At 41.1% G+C, this 27,891-nt stretch overlaps 1 protein-coding gene across 5 annotated transcripts in view; it reads right to left on the reverse strand.

The window, feature by feature from the left end:
• Positions 1 to 1,550: 1,550 nt before the first annotated feature.
• Positions 1,551 to 27,891, reverse strand: part of DYM (dymeclin) — a 176,105-nt gene continuing 149,764 nt past the window's right edge. For 3 of the 5 annotated variants that reach the window (XM_050986710.1, XM_050986708.1, XM_050986707.1), the window contains 3 exons: positions 24,845 to 24,898; positions 11,485 to 11,667; positions 1,551 to 1,706 (listed from right to left, as the gene is read on the reverse strand). In XM_050986710.1, the coding sequence (XP_050842667.1) occupies positions 1,566 to 1,706; positions 11,485 to 11,667; positions 24,845 to 24,898 (378 nt within the window). In that variant the 3' untranslated portion in view covers positions 1,551 to 1,565. The remainder of the gene's footprint in view (positions 1,707 to 11,484; positions 11,668 to 24,844; positions 24,899 to 27,891) is intronic. The other 2 variants (XM_050986711.1, XM_050986709.1) reach the window with 1 other exon arrangement.

The following is a 27,891-nucleotide window of genomic DNA, read 5'->3' on the forward strand; positions in this document are numbered from 1 at the left end:
AGACTGATGTGCCAGGCTGGCTTTCCTTTGTAAGTCTGTCCCAAAACTCAGAGTGCCAGAGGAAATGGAAGTCCTCCAAGCAACACTAAGCATCCTTAAAATTGGAAATACTTGACTGTTTGGTGAGGACTGACAAAGCTTGGCACACACCAAAAACTGCTGGTTTGTTGCTTTAAGTGGCTTTGAATACTGTATATTGTTAGTGCAGAAAATTGAAACTTGATGTGATTTCACTCCAGAAACAGCATTTCTGTAAATTGTGGCCTGACATATCAGTCAATGTGGCACACTGAGCAACTGAGAAAACCTTCATTTTTTTCTAAGCAGTGAGTTGATTTGGTGATGGCTCTGTGTCAAGAAGGGTGTAGCCTAAACATAAGAGCTTTTAATTATCTGCACATCAGAACAAGTTGTCATAAAAAGAGCCAAAGTTACAGTGTTCTTCTGCATTCACAGCATCACCACATAGAAAGGACAACCCGAAGGGCTGGATTTGGACCCAACAACTGCTCTGGTGTTACTCAGGCTATTCCTGTACTGGTGCTCAGGACTCAGACTCTAGACCTCTCCTGAAGGAATTCAGTCTGAGTGACTGAAGATGTACCATCTCAGGGACACAGGGAACTGAAAGAAAAACATTAGTATATGCAGCCAGCCAGAAAATTCCCACTGGGTGTTTTAAAATTACCAGCTTATAAATAAATTACCAGCCATTGCCACTGGCTGTACAGACTCAGTGTGCCTTATCAGAGGATATTTTACTAAAGTTACCACAAAAGAAATGGTGCTCTCACTCTTATCACAGAGTAGCAAAAAAAATAGTTCTGCAGAAAACAGACAGTATTTAAAATATACTTGGCAAAACAGAGAAACAAGATTCATCGTGTTTAAAAAACACACACAGCTACCATTTGCTTACTTACCCACTTATACAGATTTCTTTATTGCAGTATTTAAACATCACACAGCCATTAATGGATTTTAGCCTCACAAAACCTGTCAAGTTGGTAAATCCCTCAAGAGATTTGAGAGGTTCTCAGAAAGGAATGAAGGGGACTGCTCAGGATTATATAGAAAGCTCATCCTCATGTTGACCAGACTTACAGGTCCTGGACTGATTTTCACTAGGTTGGGTAATCCTTAACTAAAGCCCTCCAAATTTATCTTTATAGCATTTAATATAGACCAAGACAGAGGTGCACTAGAACACTAGAAACAGAAATAGAACACTAGAGACAGAAAAAGAAATTAATCAGAAGAGAGAATTACCAGTGTTTGGTTACAGTATAACTAAACAACAGATGGAGAGAGGAGCCTGCATCTTCAGGATACGACGAAGAAAACCTTAGCTTCAGCAAATTTTAATTCCTCCATACACTTCAATTTAATAACTAATCACAAAAACTCACCCAAACACTTAGCAGAAATTAGGAAAGTAAATGAAAACATACACATATGGCAATCGACAGTGTAATCACTTATCAGTCACTACTGAGAGGAGAGATGATTTTTTGAAGTTACAGATATGAAGGGCATATATGTGTAATTGATAGGAACAGTATACTTTAAGTGATGAGATCTTGAGCACTTACTCTTAGCCTGTCTTTGGGCAAAGCAACAGCTCCTTGCTTGATGATTTCCAGAACTCGCTCCACTGACAGCTCAGCTCCAGCTTGCTCTAATCGGGAGCTGAAAAAGCTGATCACCTGGAATGAAGCATCACAGCACATAAATAAATAGAAGAGATCTTTGGATCAATTTAAACACAAAGCTGTCATCTTCTTTTTTGGCACCACTGCTCTTCTTAAAGAATAATCACATTATTGCCTGTATCACAGCCAGGGAGACGTTGTTAATGTCAAATTAGCACAACACTCAGCATCCTCCTGCAGTCATTTTTAACAGACAGATGATTTTACAATATAACACACATAGCTGAATTAATAAATTTACATTTTTAAGTACTGTGCACTGACATATGTCTATATTTCTTTCTGTCCATTCTGCCCATTCAGGCTTTTGAGTTCTTCTAGTCTTTCTATGATTTGATCTAGAAATTTACTTACATTGTAAAGGATAAAATAAAATCATTATCGATTCACTGACTTCTGGACAAAAGGCTTTAACACAACTATTAAGTATCTCAATATGAGAGACTACATTTCCTGGGAGCTGTGTAGCACTCAAAGCCACAGCAAGCGGATGGTGAGAAGAAAGTCCACCAAGATCCTTTTCCACCCAGTATCCATCCCAAGTGCCACACATACCTTCCACATCCTGGATTCTAGACCTACGGAATTCTGCAAATTCCCTGTCATCTTCCAGACAGCCCCCTGGTAAAGCCAAGCTAATTTTCCCCATATTTCCCTTTCCACCCCCTTTTCTGTGACCCAGCTGGTCCTTGTTAGCTAGAACTTAGTTAGGTCAGGCTTTAACTTTGATCCTTCTCCAAGCTCAGTGGGTCACAGCAGAAGCAGACATCCCACCGGCAGTTATCCATGTGGGACATCAGAAAACTTCCATTTCTATAGCTCCTTTCATCCAAAAAGAACATGCTTTGCAAACCCCATCCCTTATCCCAGGGAAACTCCTCAGTCACACAAGGGATCCAAGACTCAAAACACAAAAAGGGTCTGGGGAAAAATTTCAACACCTGCTTAGAATCCTCTGGAAGTACCACAAGAGGCACTTGATAGAGCCTGTCTACACCAGAGCACCTGGCTACCCCTGGGCTGGAGGCAAGCACAATGCTGATGGCAGGTTCTGCAAAATCCTGTGAGCTTTCAACACCCTCTGTGGAAGAATACTGATGTTCACTTGTATCTGAATCACAGTCCCAGTCCATCAAGTAATCTTCGATAATTCTCCCAAGTAGAAGCAGGGAAAAGTGTATTATACTACAAAATCTCTGCCGAGCTCTCTTAGTTCTGTAGTGAGACACAGCTGGAGCCAGAAACCATTACCCTAATTATGCCTCCCAGCTCAGCTGCTGTTCATAAAACAAAGACAGCTGATGGCTTGATTACTGTGAGATTCAAATTTGTTGTTCCTGTTTGTGACTTCCCCCACAGAAAGCCCAGCCCTTGTTTTGAGCTGGAAGATTTGCTGGGATCTCTAGAAACTCTTGCACCAAGTGAATGAGACAGAAGCAGACTACAGTTGCTGAAAGTTGCTTTTTGGGGTTGTCATGGGATTGTGGTGTTTGGTTTGGTTTTTCTCTCTGTTTTATTTTGTTTCTAACAACAGAAGTACACAAACCAGTCAAGAGAAAATTCAGGTTTAATCTTTTGTGCTGTCCCTACGATTATCTCCATACTTGAGCAGAAAGGGAGAATTTCACTGCCTCTGGCAGATGCTGCAGGTAGGCTTTTACATTCTTAGAGATAAGAACCTAGTGGAGCACTGTGATCTCTGATCCTAAGAAAAAAAGGAGCAGGAAGATGTGCTGACTTCATAAGCAAAGGAGCAGGAGGGAGGGACCAGAAATAACAGAGTAAAACAGCAAGAAACAGCTTGTGCAAAGAGCGTAAGGACCTCAGAGTGAGGCTGACACGGTTTTGGCAAAGAGTTTGGGACAAATTGCTGGTGAAGGATACACAGTTCACAGAGGAACAAGCAAGTTGCCCACAGACTTTAAAAGAAAAAAGCAGCTTCCGGCATTCAACACCCCTCTGTTGTCAGTAATCACCGGTGAAACCCATCCTTGCCAAGGGCAGGCTCCTGCAGAGAATCCATCCCAGTGGCACTGCCTTGTTAGCTCAAGTTCTGCTAAACCACAACAAAAGCAAAACTTAATGTTTAGCTTTTAACCAAAAGGATAAAATACTATCATAATGCAAACACGTAAAAAAACTGAATGAAGCTCACAGATACTCCCTGAATTCTGACATTTCCTATTTTGGGAAGTCAAACCCTTCAATCTTAACATGTTTTTGAAAGACTTATGTTTTTGTGGTAAAGGTACTAATCTTCTTCGGGTTATATTTCAAAAGAACAAAAGCAAGACAGGCTTCCAGTATTTTCAGGCTATGTCAGCATTTTAGAGAACTCAGAATGGCTATTTTTGATGTGTAGTTGATGGCTAAAATTAAAAATACCTACTTTAATAATGGCACTTATCTCTAGGAGTTATTTGCCTTACTACTTCAAACAAAACAGAAACGAAGTACCTCCCTTTTGGACCCTGAGAGTGCAATACCCCAATGAGACAGTGAGGTACCCACAAGTATCCCAGTGAAGTAACAAAACAGAAAAGCAAAAAGAAAAATAAAAGATTAACTATACAGAGGAGATCCTACAGAAGGCATTTTCTTAATAGCTCCAAATCAGGAATAAAACCAAAAAGCATCCAGTATTATGTCCCTCATGCCCAAGCTCCTACCTCTGTAGCAGAGGGTCTAACACTTTTCCTACTAATCTAGTCAGATATAAAAATATAAAAGCTCAACATCATATTAAGGAAGAGTACCCTTTTCCCTTGAAAGAGCTTTAATTATCTTCTACACTTAAGCAACAGAAGTGAATTTAAAATAAAAATGAAAATTAACAGATTTCTCCTTGTCCCATTGAAAGTAAAATGAACCAGAAAAAATAAACTGGATGACTAGCATTAAATGAGTTTCAGGTTTTAGAACATGTTTTAAAACCAGCTAAGCATATGACTGTATGAATAGAAAAACCCCAAATCTTAGGGCAAATAAACAAGGCTGAGAGATGATGTCTTCCTGAAAATTAATTTTCTTCTTAATTATTTGGCCAACTGATCTAAGAAAACAACTGCAAAGACTTCTTAAAAAGAAGAGTAAGGTAAAAGTAAGTAGGTTGTGGTGAATTACTCTCTTCCTAGTCATGCTGAGCACTAAGAGGCCTCTCCTTGAAGACACATAACCCATTCTAAGAGCTCTCCCTCCACTCTGGCTTCCATATTATTAGAGATTAAAAGGCACATCTAATCCAGGATTAGACAATCCTTCATCAGGAATATCTGATCCCTGTCCAGATAAAATGCATAGAGAGCCTTGCCCTGTGCAGTCTAATCCTGGCTCTACCTTAGTCTATCCTAAGGTACCCAGACCTGCGGTACAATGGGCACAGAGGATCTGGTTTGTCCACCTCCAGCTCCACCTGGGCCTTGCCAGGGTTTCTATTAAAATACCATCAATACTTCTATACAAAAACTATGTAGTTTTCTGTATTGATTTCCAAAACTGGTTTTAATCATAGACTCGTGGGATACTTTGGTTGGGAAGGGACTTTAAAGGTTGTCCAGTGGCTATCCCTCCCATAGGCAGGGACACCTTCCACTACCCCAGGGTGCTCCCAGCCCCATCCAGCCTGGCCTTGGACACCTTCAGGGACCCAGGCACAGCCACAGCTGCTCTGGGAAACCTGTGCCAGGGCCTGCCCACTCCCGCAGTGAGAATTTCTTCCTAGAGATCAATTTTCCATGAGAAAATCATACTATCTCCTTTTGTTTTCTAAACGGTAAACTTTGAAGGTATTGCCAAAGATTAAAAGTACTACAAGATTAGAATGATTTAGGAACATTTTTTCATTTAAAGGCAATATTTTCGGTTTTGGAGATTATTTTTGAGATTGGGAGGGAACAACCACAGTGTCAGTTATTTCACCCAACTATTGTTTTCAATTGGGCTGCAAGGCTGAAGTAACAAAATACTTCCCTTTACAGCATGCCAACAGCAGAGCTATCAAGGGCAAAATGTTTTCTCCACTTCGAATTTATCAGCAGATGCTGAAGTGCTGTGAGGCCTGCGGCAGCCCAGGCAGTGCTGCTGCCTAATCAACATGACAACTCCTCTCCTTCTCCTCCAGCTAAAAATAACAGTACAACACGTTGCTGCCTCCTCTGCCTGCAACTGCAAAGGTCAGTTCTGAAAGACAGAAGAAAAAAATCACTTGGCAAAAAATGAGTAAGTTTTGAAACTGTTTTTATCAATTTTGTTTCCCTTTGAAACTGATTGAAGGAAACACTTTGAGAATTTTATTTCCAGCCACGTTCACCACTGGGAGAGTAATATGGTGTATTGATGGCACACCGAATGGAGAAGAAAAGGAGAAAACAAACCTCTCGCTGAAAAGTACCACAGGATTAGCACTTCAACTAAGTAGCTTCCATGGGGAAACATAAATCACAGATACATTTGGTACACAGTAGTCATAGCTGGAGCCAATGAGAGGCAAAGCCAACCCTCGCTGATTTAAGAAGGGTGAAACAGCTTCATGTGATTCAATAACAGGTGAAACACAAGAGGTTAATCAGCAAACCTGAAGTACTGTATTTTTCAGAACCACCTTGAAATGAGGAGCATGTTCAAGGACACATGAGCTTTTCCAGGTATTCTGCTCTCCACTCCTAGAGTGTAACAGTGAGGGAAAAAAAAACCTGGCAAAAAGAGTCCCTCCAAAGCAAACAAACAACAACCAACAAAACCCCAACCCAAACCCACCAAAACCTTAGAGTATTTATCCAGGCTCTGGTAATCAGCAGGATCAGGGTTTTTCTAATTTTAAGGAAAGCCATAAAAACTTAGTTCTTAAGTCCTGAAGGTCTTACAACAGGGGTTGCTATGTCATAGTGAAGACCACTTGATTGATTTTAAAATCTAGTAGGGAAATGTCTTTGAAGAATTAAATTTCTTGTAGGAAATTGCATCAATTTAATCCTTTGCATCACTAAGCCGTTGCTCCCAACCTCCTGATGTCTGTCAGAGTATTTTGCAAACAAAATTCTAGCAGCTCCTAGTTAGGCCTGTTCTACCACCTGGCATCAGTTGCTCGCTTGTAGGAAATATGAGAGCAGTGAAAGCCAAGGAGTTCTCGCCGTGGCCATGAACCAAACACATCTTTAGGAATGATAAGTGAAGAGTCTCCACCAAATTCCTGACATATCTGAAGCGGCTGACCAAATTACAGACCACCTCTGAAGTGGAGGCATATAGACAGCTCCCTGATGAAATATTTCTGCACAAGGCCAGAAGAGGAACCACAGCATTCCTCTTTGTGCACCATTCAGAAGAAGAATATCCCATTTTAGATAAGCAAGATGCACTATCCCCTACTAAAATGGTTTTCTAAAATGCAAGGTACAGTAATAGGAAGCAGAAGGTATTTTGATTTCAGTTTCTTCTGTACAGCATTAATGGTTCCCATATGCTCCCAATCAGCTGGCAATGGTGATTTTTAGATTATTCATAAAAACACAGAGGCAAATAAGTAGTTTTCAATAAAAAGTGGTTGCTATACTGACGACCCTTATACATTCACCTATTTTTGCCTCAGTGATGAAGCACACAGAGATTATATGCATCTCCACAGTAAACTGAATGGTCCAAATCCTGAGAAACAGCCCAGAGCTAATGTGGCTAGGTCTGTACTGAAGGTAACCCGGGCAATTCCTGCTCTGGTCTGAGCCCTGGTGTGGCTGCAGAGGTATCCCCACATCTACCTATGCTTATGCTGGTCTATCCCCCGCCCCAGTGCCATGTTGCCAAACCCCAGAGGTCTCCAATGCGGAAGTCTCTGAAAACCTACCACAGTGCTTCATTATTCCTAACCTCGGAAAAGTGTTTCCTGTGAACCCACAAGTATGTCAAAGAGATTATTCCATTTCCCTTCAAAGCAGCATTTTATTTGAAAAATACCATACCACTTTAACAAATCAGCACCTTCAGAGGTTCTGTTTTGTACAGCTCTTATTTCTACTAGGAATCTCTTTCATGGTGCCAGCTGAGTATGAGCACAGGTGTGCCCAGGTGGGCAATGGCCTTGGGCTGTCCCAGCCAGGCTGGGACACAGTCCCAGGGCAGGGCCTGTCCCCTGTGCTGGCACTGCTGAGGCACCTCCAGGGCTGGGGACAGCTCTGGGCCCTCAGGACAGCAGAGACACCGAGGGGCTGGAGCGTGTCCAGGGCAGGGAACGGAGCTGGGAAGGGGCTGGAGCCCCAGGAGAGGCTGAGCGAGCTGGAAAGGGGCTGAGCCAGGAAAAAGGAGGCTCAGGTTGGATATTCAGGAAAATTCCTCCATGGAAAGGCTTGTCAGCTCTGGAACAGCTTCCCAGGGCAGTGGTGGAGTCCCCAATCTGTGGAAGAGTTTAAAAGCTGTATGGCTTTGGCACCTGGGGACATGGGACAGTGGCAGCCTGGGCAGTGCTGAGGAATGGTGGACTCAATGGTATTGAAAGTTTTTTTTCAATCTAAATGGTTCTGAGATTCTAAACCAAGAGTAATCCAACTAAGATGTCACCAGCGTGATTAGGCTTAGAGGACTCTCTGGGTTATTCTTTGCTTGTATACACACACAGAATTACAGCAGATGCCTTTTTCTATTTGCACCATCAACTACTCATTATTACGTCCCGAGTACACTCTCCAATTAATTCTTCTTCAAATTTTTAGCCTTTTCACCTCTTCCATGCTTCCTTTTGGTTGATGAGTACATTATGTCCAACTGAGTAAAAATAATAAGCATTTAAGTCTTTACATGTCATATCTATTTTATACATTCTTGACAAGGCAAACTGGCAACTGTTCTGGTGTCCAAAACTCATTACAGATTTTACATGCTCTGTATTTTGGTCTGATTTCTGCAGCATTAAACATTATCACACTGTCTGTTAGTATTTCTCTATGAAATATAAATATGGACTACAGTTTATAGTCAGAGAACCTTTCATCAGCTGGTGGGCAGAATTTGCTGGAGCAGAAGGATGTCAGAATGACACAGTGTGTAGCAGGCCTAGAGCTATGTGATGATTGGAATCACAGAATTCCAGAATGATGTGGGCTGGAAGGAACCTTCAAAGGCCATTTAGCCCAATCCCAATGCACCTTTTCCTAGACCAGTTTACTGCAAGCCCCATCCAACCTGGTCTGGAACATTTCCAGGGATGGGCCAGCCACAACCTCTGTGGGTACCTTGTGCCAGGGCCTCACCACCCTCCCAGCCAAGAATTCCTTCCCAAAGTCCCATCTATCCCTGCCCTTTGGCAGTGGGAAACCATTGCCCCTTGTCCTGTTACTACATGCCATAGTCACAAATTACACTCCTGGTTCCACTGCAGCATGGGTACAGATAATCCAAACATTGCTGTTTATGACCAGAGAAAGTACCAAGAGAGGGAGTCAGGATGTAGCAGAGCCCCTGCAGACATACTTGGGGAGCTTCAGAAAGGTAATTTTTCTTGACCACTTTTACATTACCAAAAGTTGCAACATTTACCATTTCTATTTACAATTTACACAAATCAGGCCACAAAATTTAATTGATCACAACAGCCTGAAAGCCAACACAGCCCCCCAGTATACAGGAAGTTGGTGGATCCATCCTCTACTGAATATCCAGCCTTGGTCACAGGAAAAGCCTGGCCAGCTCACTATTCTATCTGAAAACAGGCTGGGATGGATGCTGAAATAAGAATATAAGAGCAGGTCAAGAATAGGGAGATCCTCCCCATGAGTATATCCTCCCAGCTTTCAGCAACATACACTTCAGAAATTTATTGAGCCAAATCTTTTACTATTTTTTTCTGACTCCTTTCAGAGCACAGCTACATTTCAGACATCCACAGTGTCCCATACAGCTGTGAGGATGGAGCTCCCAGCTCCACCACTGCAGAGAAAAGCCTGGTAAGCTGTTGGGGACAGAAACTCATTTTGGTTCTTCTCAGATCCTGCCCACATGGCTCCCAGAGAAGCTCCCTGCAATGTGTACAATAAAACTGACATGATTTGCCACTGTTTCAAGGGACAGCAAGACCAGTTAGAACATTCTGGCTGTAGCACACACGACAAAGACTGGTTCTGTATGGTGCTGCCAGTACTGTGTATGAAGTGCAGGACGTGACAGGGTAGACAAGGAGTCAGATGAATCTCATCTTTTATTCAGATCTACAAGCCTGACAGCTCTTACCACTTGCCAGATGGTGACAGGTACATTTAAAAAAAAAAAAATTTTAAAAATTTCTTTTTTTGACGTCCCCACTTCTCTAACAAAGGAGCTATTTAAAAATTCAACATGCTCCCTTGGAAAGCTTTAAATAGTTTCTGAATGTAACTGGCATTATGCTGTAACCCAATATTAAATAGTTTTGGGGAGGAATTGTTTAAATTGTTGAGGAAAACCTACATTTAACTGTTACAAAGGAAAGGACATGCTGCTGTCTGTGGGAGGCACAGGGCTGCAAGCAGAAGGGTCTGGCCACCATCAGTTATCCTGGATGTGGGTAAGCAACCAGAGAAGGTCCCTATCTCAGTCAGGAATGTAGACAACTGTTATCTTCAGTGCACCATATCCTCTTTACACAACTTGAAGACATCTTGTTCTAATCATCCAGACAGTATCATGCTGCCTGTAGTCTGCAGCTGCTGAAAGTCTGGAGTGTTTTGAGCTTCAAGTTCTCCACTCCCCAAACTGCATGACCAGAAAGTGTGAAGAGAGAACAGAAGATGAAGGAATAGGTACAGAGCAGGATTTCAGTTCAACATTTCAAATAATTTTCCTTTATTGTCAATCAGATATCTGTCAATCTCCTGTAACTAAAAGCAGATCAAACCAAAAACTCTGTAGATTATTAGCCACAATAATATGTTATTCACTGCATTCAGAGACCTAGTACCCTGCTCAGCCCTCCCTTCCAGTATTTTGCACCCAGTGGTCATAGTGTGGCTTCAAACATTGCTCAGCTCTGCAAATATTGACTAGAGGACAGAAAAAAATTTGTAATGCTTCAAATTTTCTAGCAAAAGCTCAGGCTCTCTATATGAACATTAAAACTACTATCAGATGCAGAAATAATTAACAACTGTTTCCCTAAGTCATACTCCACAGAGAGACACACTGGTAACAGCTTCTTATCCACAGCTATTTTGTTCTGTTTTCTTCTAAAATGTTTCCCTATGCAAGGGGAAGGCTGCTGTGAAGAAAACACTTGGCAGGTGGAAACAACACATATTCAGATACAGACACGGAATAAGACAGCTGAATGCCTGCTCTTCAGTTATTTAAAATTAATTCCCCATAATAGGCTGGTGAGAGGAGTAAGAGAAAGGATTGTTTGATGATGAAAATTAGCTTTTGCTCCCCTGAAAGGTAGGTTTCTAACAAGGGGCAGTCAAAAGAAGCTGACATTGTTCTCACTTTTTGGGGGGTGAAAGATGTGTCACAGCTTGGGAATTCCTTACCAGAGGCATCTCAAAATCCCTCTGATTCTCTTGAGTTAAAGATGTGGGAAAGGGCTGTTGAAGAAATTAGAGGGTTGGAACTAAATGAGGTTTAAGGTCCCTTCCAACCCAAACCACTCAGTGTTTCTATGCTGCCCAGAAGGCATGTGCAGGCCCAAAAAACAGACAAGAAAAATTCAACGTTTTAAAACAAACTGGTAAGATGTGATAAATATTTTCCACCTCTCAAGAGTAAGAAGAGCTTACATAACCAAGTGTAACCATCTCTGAAGTCAGGTATCACTCACCAGGTCTATATTTTGCATGATGTCCTGGAAGGAGGGGTGAGTCCGAAACTGCTCGAACAGATCGCGCTTGTAGAGCAGAGCATACACCAGGTTGGGGTTGTGATGGAGGGAGTTGGTCAGGCAGGAGTTGATGATCTCCAGCATCATTCGGATCACTTCCTCAATCACATTCAGGTCCTGTGCCTTTAAGAAAGGAGTGAAAGGTCAGTGTGCCCTTTTCCATTGTAAAATATTGAGTAACAAAGGCAGTGCAAAGGTAATTATTACTAATAAAGCTATTAGCTGGTAATATCTCTATGGTGAGCAAATCTGGCATCCGTGTGTCTGGAAGGGAATCTGTTTTCTCCAGTAATCACCAAAATTTTAATTGAAATGCATCATACTAGTACTCAGCCTCATACCCAACAGGAGCCATGACATAAAGCATTACCATACTGTAATCAGTCAGATTCATATGGGTTAAGTGAACACAGTCTTTTCAACCCTTCCTATTCTAAGTAAAAGCACTTCAGCACATAATTAATTTATTACATTTTCTGTTGAGTCCCCATGCAGGAAGGAGGGACAGGGAAAAGGGAGAAAAAGTAACAGAAATAAACAACAAGTGGGTTAAAGAGAAAAGCAAAGACAGGAGAAAGAAAACTGACTGTATCAAACATCAATGAAACTTCAACATCTGTCACTGTTACCAGACTTTTCCCCTTTGACTTTTTTTAAAAATTATTTTCTTGGCATTGAAGAAGACTTGTAACAAATGAAAAAAGGAATCTCCTTTTGTAGTGTACTAAGCCTTCACACTAAGATTAACTTGTAGAGCTTTTCATTTTGTCAATGCACTTGACAACTCAAACCTCCTAAGTTGAACAAGCTGGCATGTGAACTCCTGCCAGCTTCCTGGATTTCCCTCCTTGAGCTCCACATCAGGATATCTCAAATACAGCTATTCTCACAGCAGAGTAGTCTGTCCTACCTTGGAATAGGGTAAAAAAAGGGCTCTTCTACCTTGTTTGTATCATTTAGGTTGTCTCCATCAAATAAAAAACTAGACTGTGAGACTTTACATGTCTGGCAAGAATGAGAAGCATACTAAACCAGCTCAAGCTTTTCTTCTGGGTATGAACAATGAAACCACTGACACTTCCTTTTGCTGACTGCCCACAAAGTTCACTTTCTGACTTATCACAAGGCACTTAAATTCTTCACAAAAAGGCAATACTTACAGCATTTTGTTGGGCTGTCATTCAGTCTGCACAAAGTTACTTTCTACTATTAAGCAGCACTGTAGGAATTGTCATGGGGCAGATGTATGCTCTCTCCAAGGCAGAAGAGAACACAGGAATTTTCATTACCCTGTTTAGACTCAAAAAGAGCAAAATTCTTTGCTACCACTTTACTCTGACTGCTTTCAAAGGAAAGCAAGGTGCATTTTGTCTTAGAAGTGTAGCTCACAGAATCCTATAATGGTTTGGGTTGGAAGAAACTTTAAAGCTCAGCCAGGTCCACCCCTTCCATGTGCAGGGACACCTTCCACTATCCCAGGTTGCTCCAACCTCCATCCAACCTGGCCTTGGACACTTCCAGGGATCCAGGGGACCCAGCTTCACTGGGAAACCTGTGCCAGGGACCCCTACTCTCACACCAAGGATTCCTTCCTAATATCCTATCTGTACCTGCCCTCTGGCAGCAGGAAGCTATTCCCTCTTGTCCAATCTCTCTGCCCCTTATCCCAAATCCCTCTCCTAGATATGGCCTAGCAGAACACAGCACCATGCCCCTAACATGCTGCTCCATTTCTTTTGTGACACTGAGGACCATGGAGAAGTGAGATCCCATCATAATTCCCACACTACTATCTGGTTATCCCCAACCCTTGTCTTATACATGTACAAGCGAGATTTAAATGGAAGCTTTTTGGAGCTCTTGTTTGAAGAGGAATATCTTGTGCATGCATTCCAGTAAAATTCCTTCTTAAGCAATGATACTTGACAGTGAAAGTTACAGATTTTTTTTTCTGAATGTAAGTATCTCCTATTTTTTAATGACTTTGCCACCTAAATTAGCATTGTAGTGTAGCTAACAATGATGGCAGAAGCCCTTACAAAGCTGACTGCTCTCAATGGGATCACATTCTTCTATAACAGAAATAATCTTTAGTTTTAAAATGCAGGTGGTTCCTCTGCCTGTAGTTACCTAGTTATTGTGCTATGAAACAGCATCCCAGGTCAAGGGTATGTAATGGAAAATATTATACAAAAATAGAAATAACTGCTTCAGCTGGCATCTGAAGAAAAATCCAAACCTAACTCAACTGGGGAATGGTGCTTGCCTATCAACTCAGATTTACTATGGAATATGCTGTATTATGGTATATTTTTAAAAGCTCTGAGCACTGGCATACTCCTGCCCCCAGTGCAGCCGGGTGAGCTAGTGACCAAGACACTATCCTAAAATACAGAATAGATGACTTTCACAGAAGTATTATGATTCCAAATCAAGTGAGATCTATCCAGTTACCAGAAAGGTAACAAACCAGACAACCACTTTTCAAAAACTAAATCTTTTTTTAATAAAAGGTGTTCAGCTTAAACCCCAGGGATACAGCTAATTGAACCAGAAAGCATTGCTAACCATCTTCCAATAGGCTGGAGACTCTGCTAATGATCAGCTTCAAACAATGAAAAGGTTCAGAGGTTATTGCACAGTAATTAAATTAAACATTTTTAAGAGCTAATGGACAGAATCAACCAACTGTATTTCAGCTACTACATTTCAGGTGCAGAATCTGGGACCCCCCCCATGAAGAAAAATAGGAGATATAGTGAAGGTTTTTACTCACAACTGAGTACACGAAAAACAATTTTATAAGAAGAACTATGTCCAGAAAAGACAGAGAAGTGGCACTGAATCCCTGTATTGCACGTACGTTATCAGGAGAACTGTCTGCTCCTATAATTAGAGATCAAATCATTCCTAAGGGTTTAAAAGTTTTCAAAACAAAGGAAAAAACAAGCATAAATCCAAGGACAGCATTTGGATGAGACAGTGGAGAAATGCTGATAAAATGCCACGTGGTTTTGTTGCTTTATATCATCAGTATCAAAATACAGACCCACTGCATCCAGACATAGTATCAATACAGGTACAAATAAAGTTATATTAACATTTTCTTGTTGAAGTTTATAATCTTGTGTATTACTTTCAGAGCAGGTAAACACAGCTGAAATGCTGAATTTGTGTGGCTAAGGCAAGGACTAACACATCATCCTCAGCAGAGAGGATGCTTACATCCTTGTGAGACCATTTTTTTTACTGGATTAGCTGTTATACGAAAATAAAAGTCAAATATTGATTTGTGAAACGTAGACATGCTTCAATCTATTGAACAGTACATTTTAAGAAGAGAAGTTAAAAATTTCCTATTGCTTACAATTGACAAATTCAGTGTAGCACTCACATTTAAAATTACTACAATATTCCTTTACAAAACAGGGCTTAGATAATGCCTCTGTCAACATTGATGTGTACCAGTCCTCTCCCACCTATTTTTTTGGTTAATTCCCATAGAAATAATTATAACCATCATTAAAAAGCAAAGTGGAAGCTAAAAGCTCAGTACAAACTCAGTGAGACTGAAATCATGCCTGCAAAGGGGACAGGAATGTAGGCACAGCCCTCGCATTACTGTGGGTAATTCTAGGTAGGCACTTAATGTTCCTTCTCAGGAGAGAAGTTAAATGTGGTGCTTTTTTCCAAAGATCCTAACTTTTAAGGCAAAAAGACAGATGTTTGGTCATGTTCTAGATGCACAAGGGATAAAGCAGCTAGTGACAGCTAAAAGACAGCCAGGTACATGTCTGGGTAGTTTTTTGTTAAAAGGAAAAAACAAGTAATCATGCCAGAAAAAAGAGAATGCAAATAAGTTGAGAGGACGTGGGGGAAAACACAATGAATGAGAACATTATCTGGGAAAAACAATTTGAGTTTGATAAACACTATCAAGGAACACACAAAAGTTCAAAGCCAAGGCAAATGATGGGCAGAGCTGGATGTTCCTCGATCTGACCATCCTGGAATATTATTGCTTTCTTTACTGCAATACAATTAATAATTACCATGGTATACTCCTGGGCAAACACTTCCATAGAATTAAATACTTATATCTGATGAGTAAAACCACTTGGAAAGTATATGGCTTTTAAATATCAAGAGAAGTCAAGCAGCCTAACCATGAAACCCCAGGCATTTGCTCACAGTTAGTTCCTTACAGACATATTTACCCATCAAAAAACAAATCACTGTCAGCAGAGGATGCAAAAACTCAGTATCATCAAACACCTCTTTAATTTATGGTGCTCCATCTCCTGGTTCCCACAATGGAACATTCTGAGTGCTCATCCTTTTAATTCAATTTGACATTGAATTTATTTTAATTATTGTGACCACAAAACTGATTTAAAAAGTTCTATCATGAATGAATGCAAATCTCCACCCTCTAAATGTTACCAGTTCTGAGAAGATAAAGGGAGGCATGTCTTGTGTAATTCAGCTTAGTGTTGCATAACCATCCCTCGTGGTTTGTACTGTCTAAAATAAACAGAGGCAAAATTCTTCAGCTTTCTGTTTTCTTTCCTCCAAAGTTAGTTCATATAGAAAATAATAGCTGGTTGAAAAATCAGAATTTTGGTGACTTGTGCTGCTGTGAAATGGCATCAATAAGCAAAGGCGGACACTTATTTCTCTTCCATAATGAAATTAGCTCCTTGATTATCCCATTTTTTGGCCAGAAGTCAAGCGCTGCCCATTTTCAGAGAGGTACCCAGGATATTGCAGAGCATGGATGGTGACAGATTTCTTAATGATATTTTTTATTTCTGATCATTAACCCAGGAAGATACGCAGCACACTCAGTCACAGCTGACACAGGTTTCTCAGAGCAGCTGTGATTGCACCATCCATGGAAGTGTCCAAGGCTAGGCTGGATGGGGACCCTGGGATAGTGGAAGGTGTTCCTGCCCATGGCAGGAGTGGAACAAGATCAGCTCTGAGGTCCCTTCCAACCCAAACCATTCAGGGATTCTATTCTATGATTCAAAGAAGCATTACTGAACAAACTTAAATTTCCTATCATGTCCACATGACAATTACAAGCTTCAGACTATATATTATAGATATGATTATATATTTCTTTACAGCAAACTCAAATTTACTTAAATGCAATGATCTGGTTTTCCTCCCTTTTATCTGGATATACAGTAATCACGATTCAAATCAATGAATAATTGTGAGCCCAAAGAGGTATACTTTCTAACTTTTTTAAAAATTGGAGATCCAACAGAGCAACTTTTCCTTTGTGGCAAGATCCATGTGAATGGTGTTATGCACCATATGACAATGGGTACAGACACCCAGGTCATTTGTGTGTACTAAAAAAAACACATTTCTCACTGTGCATTCACATCACAGCAATTTTCCAGCCAAATTATACTTCCAGCTAAATAACTGCTAATTATATAGTTAGCACAATAAGCAGGAAGAAGCTTATCTGCCTAAAAAAAGCAAAACTGAGCAGGGATTGGTAAGGGAGTATGCTACAACTGGACAATGTAAACAGGGTGAAAGAATACAACAGGACCATACACTGTGCTGAAGTCTTCAAAGAAACTTGAAAAAAATTGGAAATGTCACATGTAATTGCAAAAGAGATACTTGATGGAAATGCAGGCTGACAAAAAAACACATGTCCAAACACAATTCTGAACTTAACTGCTCATGACAATGAATGGCTTTTAGTGAGTGGGAACTTGCTGCCAGTAATAAAATGCTTTGACATTTGAATTTTCAAAAGTGCAAGTTGCTTTGTGTCAGAGCTTGGTGGCTTTAGCTCATTCTGACCAACACTGCTGGTCCCACTCCAGTGGAGCCAGGAGTGCACACAGTGTGCAAAAGCAGCTACTTAAAACAGCTGGACATGATGTAATAGTTTCCTTCCCAGAAACTCCACAATTCACATAAGGAAAACCATCTCGGACTCACCACTCTCCCCAATAGTTCTGAGTGATCCCTTAAAGACATCTGCTCCCTTTGCCTCTCTTTGCAACTCCGAAAATCCCAGGATGGTTTGGGTTGTGAAGGACCTTAAAAGCCATCTTGTTCCACCCCCTGCCATGGGCAGGGACACCTTCCACTGTCCCAGGCTGCTCCAAGCCCTGTCCAGCCTGGCCTTGGGCACTCTCAGGGATCCAGGGACAGCCACAGCTGCTCTGGGCACCCTGGGCCAGGGCCTGCCCACCCTCCCAGCCAGCAATTCCTCATTCCCAAAATCCCATCTGTCCCTGCCCTCTGGCCCTGGGAAACCATTCCCTGCATGCTGTCTATCCATGCCTTGTGCCCAGTCCCTCTCCAGCTCCTCTGGAGCCCCTTTAGGCACTGGAATGTCAGGAAGAGTGGCACCATGTCTGTATTGCTGCATTCACACTGTGGGACCACCCATCATCTTCACAGCTGAGGCTGAAGGCCTCATGTAGATGTAGGAATAGAGAAAAGGTGAGGGTAGAGGCTGCACAGGCAACTGTAATTATGGCTGTTCTCCATGCTAAGCCCGTGTCCATGATGACTCATTGTAGCTCTTCATCTGTAATATTTTCAGAGAGATTCGACAATTTGCGAACATAAATTATAAAAAATTATAGTCATAAACAACTACTTCCTTCATGACGCAGATATGACTATAAAGGCAATTTTGTCAGCAATGGAAAAAAAAACCCCATACATACCCTGCACAATTAACAGATATCAAAAGGACTAAGAATGCCAAATTAACTCCAAACAGACAAGTTCTGTGATTCTTTTTTACCAGGAGAAACCAACAGGAAAAATTTGGTAAACTGTTCCACATCCATAAGCTGCAGCCACACAAAGAATAGCTGAACAGACAGTTTCAGTTCATTTTACATTTTTTTTTTTTCATCTGGCTTTGTACATGCTGAAGAATACTTCAATAAATTATGCTTTTGGACATGCAGTAGTTACTACTTCTGTCTGTAATGCAGCTACCCCAGATTTCAGGGTGGTACTCCTCAATCTTTTGTGAGGAATAGACAAAAGACGCTACAGGGAATTTCACCTTGATAACATAATTTATCAGCATCCACAATTGCAATTATATAAATTTCCCTTTCTCTTTATAGGGGAATATCTATAGTTAAATATTTTAGGATAATTTACTTTATTTTTAGTTAGTTTAAGAGAAGCATATGTATCTTGTTTGTATTAGCTTTGGGGAGCTTCCAAGAGAGCTGTCTGAATTTCCTGCACTTTCAGCAGAAAATAAAACCTTCAACAAAATAAACTTGCTCTGCCAAAGGAGGAAGAACAGAGAGGAATGAAGGAAGCTCACAAGAAAGCTGTTCTTATCCTCAGTGAGCCAAGCAACTTCAAAGCCAAGCCTTTGGTGACCAGAATCTTATCTTTATCTCTTTTACTGGCAATACTCTTTGGCTGTTCTATGTCAAGCTCAGACAACTTTTGGTAAAGTAGGTATTACGTGAAAAAATGCAGGGCCTATAGTGATTATAACCTCAAGTATTAACCCTGCCATCTCTGATCACTGCTTAGGAATGAAAGCACTGCTGTCACACAGCAGAGCTGTTTGTTGCCAGACACTTTGCTAAATAAACTGTCCATCCTGACATTCCTCCTCTCCTTCCCAGGCAACTGGCAAGCTGAGAGTGCAGGTTTTAAGCCACGCCAAGCCAGCCTGTGTGGGAGCACACCTCCCATGAGGAACATGGAGTTTTCAGCCCATATTCCAATGCCAACACCCACTACAGCCCATGACAAGGAGGAAATGCCATAGTGCGTGTCCTGTCACAGAGGAAAAGGCCCAGGAGCAGTCTGCTCCAAAGGAAAACACAGCACAGGACACCTGCCAAGGCAGCAAGCCCAGCTGCTTTCCTGCTCCAAACCCCTGCTTTCCCAACTTGCACTGGCCCAGGAAATACTGAGCCATTTCTGAGGACACAAATATAACCCAGGGAAGGTGCAGGTGCTTCATTGGTACTTCTTACAGGACTTCACCATACTGTGTTTATTATCCAGCTGACCTACAGCTCATCTCCTGCTCACCCCATCACTTTCATCTCTTCTTCCATCCATGCCCTTTCTGTCTTTGAAATTCCAATCCTAAACCACTTCACCTTGAAATATTTTAACTTATCCTCCACTTCCTTCAAAGCCAGGCTCCAGAATCAATCAAAATTTACTATAAAACTGCCCAGATTCCCTCAGTGCTTTACTGATTCTTGGTGATACTTCCCTCTCATAGCCCCGTGTCCTTTTTACCTGTTTACTGAGGATTTTGCAATTCCCAGAATCACAGAAACCCAAAATGGTTTGGTTTGGAAGGATTATTGGCAGGGAAACCTTATATTAGACCAGGTTGGTCCAAGCCTCCTATGAATCAAATCAAATAACCTGATTTTCACCCAAACTAGCTTAGAAAAGGCAAATTACTCTGGAAGACATCTACCCAGGGTCAAGCTTCGGAGGTTGGTCTAAGCCCACCAAGCAGCTTCAGCATAAGGGGATCCACCACAATGCCCAAAATACCTGGAAGTCACCAGCTGGGAACTCAAACACTCTGAGACAGTATTCCCAAACCACACACAACAATGACAACAGAATGCAAACAGTATTTAGTAAATCTGAACCCAATCATTATCTAAGATCCCACAAAACCTGGGAAGCAACTGCTACTAGAAGATGACAACATTCCTACTAAGAAAATTAAAACTGTTAATTTTTATTTAGTCATACTGTGCTTGAAATACTAATGAGGTTTTCTTGCTTTTGAAAGGAAATGAAGATTTCTCCATTTCTCCATGAAACTAAACAGTATTCCCTAGAGGTATGGGAAGATTTTGTTTAGTTTGACTGGTAAAACAAGAATGAACAAGTCCCATACGCAACCCCAACTCCACCATACAAAGGTAAAATAGATCATCACGATACAGGCTTTAATTAAGAGAACCAATCTACCTTGAGGAGAGTTCTAGGACTTTAAAGACATTCCTCAAGTGAAAAAGTTTCTGATTTCAGCCCTACACATTCAGCTTAGCTGCAAAATGTCTCCAGCTAAACTTTTTGGAGCAGTTACACAGCAGTAAGTGCTGCAAGAACTGAAACCTTGACAACTATCATGAAATGATAACCATCATAGGATGATTTGGGTTGGAAGGGAGAGAGACCACCTTGCTCCACCCTATCTGGCATGGGCAGGGACACCTTCCACTGTCCCAGGCTGCTCCAAGCCCTGTCCAACCTGGCCATGGACATTTCCAGGGATCTAGAGGCAGCCACAGCTGCTCTGGGCACCCTGTGCCAAGGCCTCCCCACCCTCACAGCCAGGAATTCTTTCCCAATGTCCCAGCTAACCCTGGCCTCTGGAAGTGGAAGACATTTCCCCTTGTCCTGTCACTCCAGTCTCTAGTAAAAAGTACTTTACCACTTTGTAGGATCCCATCAGGAGCAATGCAGGTCTCATATAAGACAAAGTTTCCAATTTATGCATTAAACCCAACAGTAGTATTAATAGCAATTTAAATAGTACCTAATGAAATCTGTATATCTTAGAGATGATATCTGATGACCCTCTTAGAAGCAAGTGAGTGGTTCTTCAAAAAGGAGCAAATTTAACAATTTACTAGGAAGATACAGTTGCTAATACAGGCATTCAGTTTTGTGCTTCAGTTCATAGTTAACTCCAGATTTAAGCACCCTTACCATATTTTAATGCTTCTTTGGAATGGGCTCTTATTCTTTTTATCCTATGTGATGCTAATTGAAGCACAGAAACCCATATTTTTATCATGAAGAAGAATAAGATGGCAAAACATCACATCTTGCAAATGGCCAGAAAAACCTCACCAATAAGCAGTTTTCTCCACGTTTTTCCTTCACACCTCCCAAACTTAACTACATACAATACGCTACTGATGTTTTCTTCATTCTTGATATTGTGCTTAGCAGTAACAACTGCAAGACTGTCTGCAAAAGCACATATACAACAATTACCATGTTTCCCGTGAACCACCTGCTGTCACCCGAGAAAAACACTCAGAAATTACAGATTACAGCAATCCTGGAGTCAGCTCTGGGCCCCTCAGGACAGCAGGGACACCAAGGGGCTGGAGCGTGTCCAGGGCAGGGAATGGAGCTGGGAAGGGGCTGGAGCCCCAGGAGAGGCTGAGGGAGCTGGGAAGGGGCTGAGCCTGGAGAAAAGGAGGCTCAGGGGGGACCTTGTGGCTCTGCATAGCTCCTGACAGGAGGGGACAGCCAGGGGGGGTCGGGCTGTGCTCCCAGGGAACAGGGACAGGAGCAGAGGGAACGGCCTCAGGCTGTGCTGCTGGAAGTTCCGGTTCAACAGTAGGAAAATTTCTTTCATAAAAGGGCTGTCCAGCCCTGACACAGCTGCCCAGAGTAGAGTCCCCACCCCGAGAGGGATTAAAAAGCCATGTAGATGTGGCACTTGGAGACATGGGACAGTGCTAGCCTTGGCAGGCTGGAGGAATGGTTGGACTCAATGACTTTTCAACCCAGACTTGAGAGGGCTTTTCCAAAGCAAATGGATCCTACAATTCTATGGTCTTGCAGATCAACCTTCAGTGTCTAAGCAATTTTAATTGAGAAGGTACCAAAACAAACTGAATATATACTGATCCCTGACTAAAGCTGTCAACTTCACAGAATCTGAATTCCTAAGCTCTTGTATGGTTCCTCACTGATCAGATCCTGTGTTTCAGCATCTCTGCTATGACGTAGCAAAACCTTCAATGCCTTGGAACTGTTCTCTCCCACTAAAAGTACCAATCTGAATAATTCTGACCCTATCTAAGAGAAAAATCTTCACACACAAGACTATGTAATCCAAGTCCTCAATACAAACAGAGACTGAGTAGAGTTTACATAGTTTCCATACTATCCAAGCAGAAGATTTTCTGGTCCTCATGATGCACAGGATGTCAGTGGGAAAAGTCAGTGCTTCTCTCTACCCAGCAGCCAAAAGATTCTGTATTCCTGCTCTTGGGGTGAAAATTGCAATTGAAATTTCTATGGGAGGCATAACAAAGTCAGAAAGGGCCTGCAGAGCAGACGTATCCATCATTACAATTCGGGGAATGCCAAGGAGGCAAGGGAATGGTGTTACTGCTAAGGCCACCTCCTGCCCCTGCTTCCACAAAGCAAGACTCCTGCTCCGCTCAAACACCAAAGATCACTGCAAAGGGACACTGAACTGGGTAAGGCAACAATAGAAAAGCACCACAAAACAGAAAAAAACTCTCTTGACAATATTACGCATGTCTAAAAACAATAATTACAAAAATGGTTGATTTAACCTGTTGCTGTTTGTGTAGAAGGTTACAGTGTGCACAAGAAAAGTTTATACCATGGTTCAGTACTAAACAGCAGCAGGCATGATACAAAATGTCAGGTCCCAGGTAGCAGACAGCTGACAATGGGTTATGGAGCAAGATGCCCAAACTCCTGTGAGCAGGATAAGCTGCTTTACTGCCATCATCTTACACCAGAGCTGAAGATAAATCATGGAAAATGCTTTTATTTCTTATGATACACTAAAAGATAGCAGCATGCTTAAAGAAGTAATTCTTTATGACACCTCTCAGCACACATGCTACATTCATTCTTTCAGTGCTGTTAAATATTTTGAAAATTAAAGGGAATAGCTTAACAAAGATATGTGAAACCTATCAGAAAAATCACATTATTGAGCTTTGAAGTGGTTTTCAATATAAAGGAGATAAGTTCTTCTAAGATTAGATAATAAAAGAAAGTGGTTTTGTTTTCCTCTTACCTTACTAATTCTTCAAAACTAGTCTCTGCCAGTAAAAGTATCATTTATTATATTAACCTGGGCCTGAAAAACCTCCATGAACAAATTTCAAGAACTGGTCTCTTGAGCTGAATAAAATGGAAATTGTAAGGAGATGAGAAACAGCTTTCTGAGGGCTGACAGCAAACAAACCAAATAAATGGGGTATATTTTAGATTAAATCTCTTTACTACATTCCATCTTATTTTTGAAATACATTTGGTCACAAAGACACTGCATCAGTTCTGATAAACACAGAAGTTGCTGACCACTGTGCTGCTAAATGTTCTGGAAGCACAGAGCAGCTGCAGCCTGAATGCCAAAAAAACAAACCTTTAACTGAGATGTGGAAAACCCAAAACTCACAGAAAATAATTGTAGAAGTCCATGTACAGAGGCAGTTGTTCCAAAATGAACTAACTATGAGGAACAGATGGTATTTTCTCCGATTTTGAGGCAAAATGCTCTTGATGGAAATATGTAAAACTGCATTATCCAACTAAATAAAATTTCCCGAAATATTTATAAAGCCTTGTCTATTTTGGGACCAAAGTTAATTTTGTGTAGCCTGGTTCAGAAAGCTCAGCAGTGACAGACAGGGAGAAGATGAGAGATTACTGCTGAAAGACAGTGAAGCTCCTGGGCATGTTGTAGATGCATCCCAGAATCCCTCAACTCTTCCTCACCAAAATCCTGTTTGTGATTATAAATGGTTACCTATAATTTACATTAAGTTTTCTAACAAACTTTAAGAATAAAAAACTTTCATAATTTACCACATGTTAAGATGGCTAATTTATTGCAGAAAAATAATTTTAATGTATCAGAAAACTTCCATAAAATTTTTTACCATGGGAATGTAACACGACTCTTCCTATTGACTCGATTTATCAAAATCAAGATTAGCACTGGAATGGGAAAACTTGTCATTATCCATTCAGATAACTTTTTTTGTCTGCATTGAGTAAGCATCTTACTTCTCTGTGAGTGCCACAAATTATCTGCTGGTGAGTAGATGAAAGACCTGCCTTTGGGAGCTGCAACATCCATTTCTCCTCAGTTTATCTGGGGAGAACAGATATACTTCAGATAATGAGTCCTATTGCAGTGAATAAGCAAATTGAACCTGCAATGTTACAATACATCTTATTTTCTCTAGAACAGGACGGTTGTTTTTTGTTATTAGCCAACATTATCTTTGAGGTCAAGGGTTTGGGTTAACACACACACAAATGCTGGGGTGGAACAGGCTCTGTACACACCGTGCCAGCTTGATAGCAACACAAAAATGCATTGGAACACAGTGTCTTTGGAGAATATGTCGTTCAGTAGTGGGCCACAGCTCACTCAGCTTGGGCTCCAGCCTGAATATGAACAAGAGCAGCTCTGGAAGAGCTCCACCACATTCCAGTAACATATCTGAAGGGCAAATGGGAAAAAAAAAAAAAAAAAAAAAAAAAAAAGGTGTCTTACGTGTCTCAACTTTGTTTCAGAGAAGTGAAGGCAATCAGACATCTCCCAAAAGTGCTGGGGATAACAAATACAGGAGGATTAAACAATGGCAATGTATTAGAGGCTTGTCTTCCCAGAGCCTTCTCTTCCCCAGGCTGAACACCCCTAGTTCTCTGACTCTAATTCAGCAACTGTTAAGGATTGCTACTTTTTGTCCAAGGTCTGGGTTATTGTTTCTATAACTAACCCATTCTGTGGAAGAATTCCTATTTATAAAAGCTGACTTAGCATATGAAATATGCAATGTATTCTACTAATTCACTTAGTTCCTAATCAACAAAGAAATGAGAAAATTATGAGAAATAGCTGATTAAATGAAAGGGAATTAAAAGTTTATCTTTTCAATTACACCTGTGAAAAACATTGTCTATACAATTCCATAAAAATTAATAACAGACTCTTATAAATTTCTGTTTCTTCTAAATACATTCTCAAAATTTACTGCAAGGTTTTTCAGGAAGACATTTCACAGAGAACAAGAATCCACTCCTGTCAATGGGAATAAACAAAACGTAAATTCGCCCTTCTATGTTTCTTTAATGCTGTTTTCAGGCCAGGTGATGAGGAAATCAGTTCTCAGTAAGTGGCTTATTTTGCTCCATGTGATAGTTCACACGAGCAGCAGAGAGGAGTCTACCCTTTTTCAAAATCCACTTTTGGTTTTGGATTTCTGTCTCTATTAATAATTTTTCTTATCCAAACCTTTTACTTATTCACTTCATACCAAGACTGTCTTTTAATATGGTTGACTCATTCCCTTTAAAATACTCTCCTTGCCTTCATCCCATCATTCAGTCTCCTGGCCACCCACACTGCCAATCAGCAGCAGTTGTGTAACATTACAGGTAATATTAACAACAGCCCCCAGTGGGAGAATTGCCCTCAGCATGACACTGTGAAATGCTGTTCAGGGGGCACAGCATTTATCTCTGAGAAGATAAATTGTAAACTGCTTCACTAACATGGACACAACTTGTAATAAATGTGACTCTGCAGAGGCAGAAAACTGTCCCGTCTCAACATTTTATAGAATTACAGAACTGTTTAGGTTGGAAAAGCCCTCCAAGATGGAGTCCAACCACTCCCCCAGCACTGTCAAGTCCACGACCGACCCAGGTTCCCTGGTGCTACATCCACATGGTTTTCAAATCCCTACAGGGATGGGGACTCACCACTGCACTGAGCAGCTCTGCCACGGACAAGCCTTTCCATTAAGAATCCACCCTGACCCTCCCCATGCCCAGCCTGAGGTCGTTCCCTCTGCTCCTGTCCCTGTTCCCTGGGAGCACAGCCCGACCCCCCCGGCTGTCCCCTCCTGTCAGGAGCTGTGCAGAGCCACAAGGTCCCCCCTGAGCCTCCTTTTCTCCAGGCTCAGCCCCTTCCCAGCTCCCTCAGCCCCTCCTGGGGCTCCAGCCCCTTCCCAGCTCTGTTCCCTACCCTGGACACTCCAGCCCCTTGGTGTCTCTGCTGTCCTGAGGGCCCAGAGCTGGACACAGCATTTGAGGTGTGGATGTTTCAGTTCAGATAGATTTGAACAGCATCTGCTCAGGTGAATAACTTCTTCCATTATTTTATTCAATGTGAAGCACACCATCTTCCTCTTATAGCATGTTTCTCAAAATCACTGGGTCCTGGTTCACCCTAATTTCTATTATTTTTTTTGTCTTTCCAGTGCCAAATCACAGATATCTGCAGTGAAGGAGTCTAAAGGTCTATGTTTGGCTACTTTTTTAATAACTTCTCAGTACCCTTTGGTAGTAATGGATGGCTTTTTTTTAACAACAACTAAAAACGTACAAAACCCTCACTGGTTAGTCTGTAAATGTCCCTGTAAAATATGAAGAGTAGAAATTGGAAATGGAAGGTACAACATGTTCCGCCAATATCTCATAGAGAAAAAGCAGCACACAGAAATTCCAATTCCAATTAGATATTTAGTACCAAACAGCATAAAAGGTTTGGTACATACTTTCTTCCTAGTCCATTTCCTCTACTTTATATGGCTGCATGTTTAAAAAAACAATTACTGGGATGTTTACAACATATGGTCACATACTTATGGTTTTTAAGCACTACATTTTTCAATCAAAACCTTGCGTTAGGAACACCAGAAAATTGTTTTAATGCATTGTTGAAATAGATTGCTGTTATAAAAATAAATCCTACTCTTTGGAGAGCTACTGCATTAGGTTGTCTGTTTGTCTGTGGACGTCTGACCAAGATGAACCATCCAGGTGAATAATTGGTTTCTGAGAAACCCTGAACAACCCACTCATGTGAAAGAGGCAGCAGGAAAAGCATCTAATGACCAAATCAGCAAAGAAGGGTGCTTTGGGGATCAGTACTGCTCCTTTTTTCATCCATACACTTCAATACTTGCCATTAGTGTGAATAAAACAAATGCTGGTTTACATGGCAGTAATAAACAGTTTTATAGAGAGCCCTGTGAGGGCTTTATCTTAATAATGTATCACATTAACTATCTACAGCTACACCTAAGACCCTTCCAAAACACCAGCGTTCCCAGACCTCCAGTTCTCTCAAATGCAACCCAATTAGCTGTGCAGGAGAAAAATCAGCATACAAAGTTCTCCTGTTTAACTTATGGAGGTGCAAAGGAACCCCAAGATTTCATCCTTTTACAAGACAAGATCTTGCAACTTCTTCAGTTTAATCATCTTTTCTTTTAAGAGCACTCATTCAAGCAGTCTTCTCAAAAAACACAGGGTTTGAGTGCAGATTTTGAACACATATACCCTTAACTGCAAATAAATGACAATGTCCTAAAGTGCTACAACTATTAAAGAAGAAAAAGTAAAAAATTATGATGTTCATGTTTGGTTATTTCAAATGTTTCTAACAAGCAAAACGAGGGATTTTGAAATTACTTTAGCAGGTGTTTGCACTGCTAATGTCAGAAGTTCTTTCACTTATTTGTTCTCCTTTCTCATAAACCTGAAGAATGAAAGATTTTCAATCAGATGATCATAAGAGGCTACAGCCACAGT

Source organism: Serinus canaria, chromosome Z (genome assembly GCF_022539315.1).
Source record: "Serinus canaria isolate serCan28SL12 chromosome Z, serCan2020, whole genome shotgun sequence".
Lineage (NCBI taxonomy): Eukaryota > Metazoa > Chordata > Aves > Passeriformes > Fringillidae > Serinus > Serinus canaria.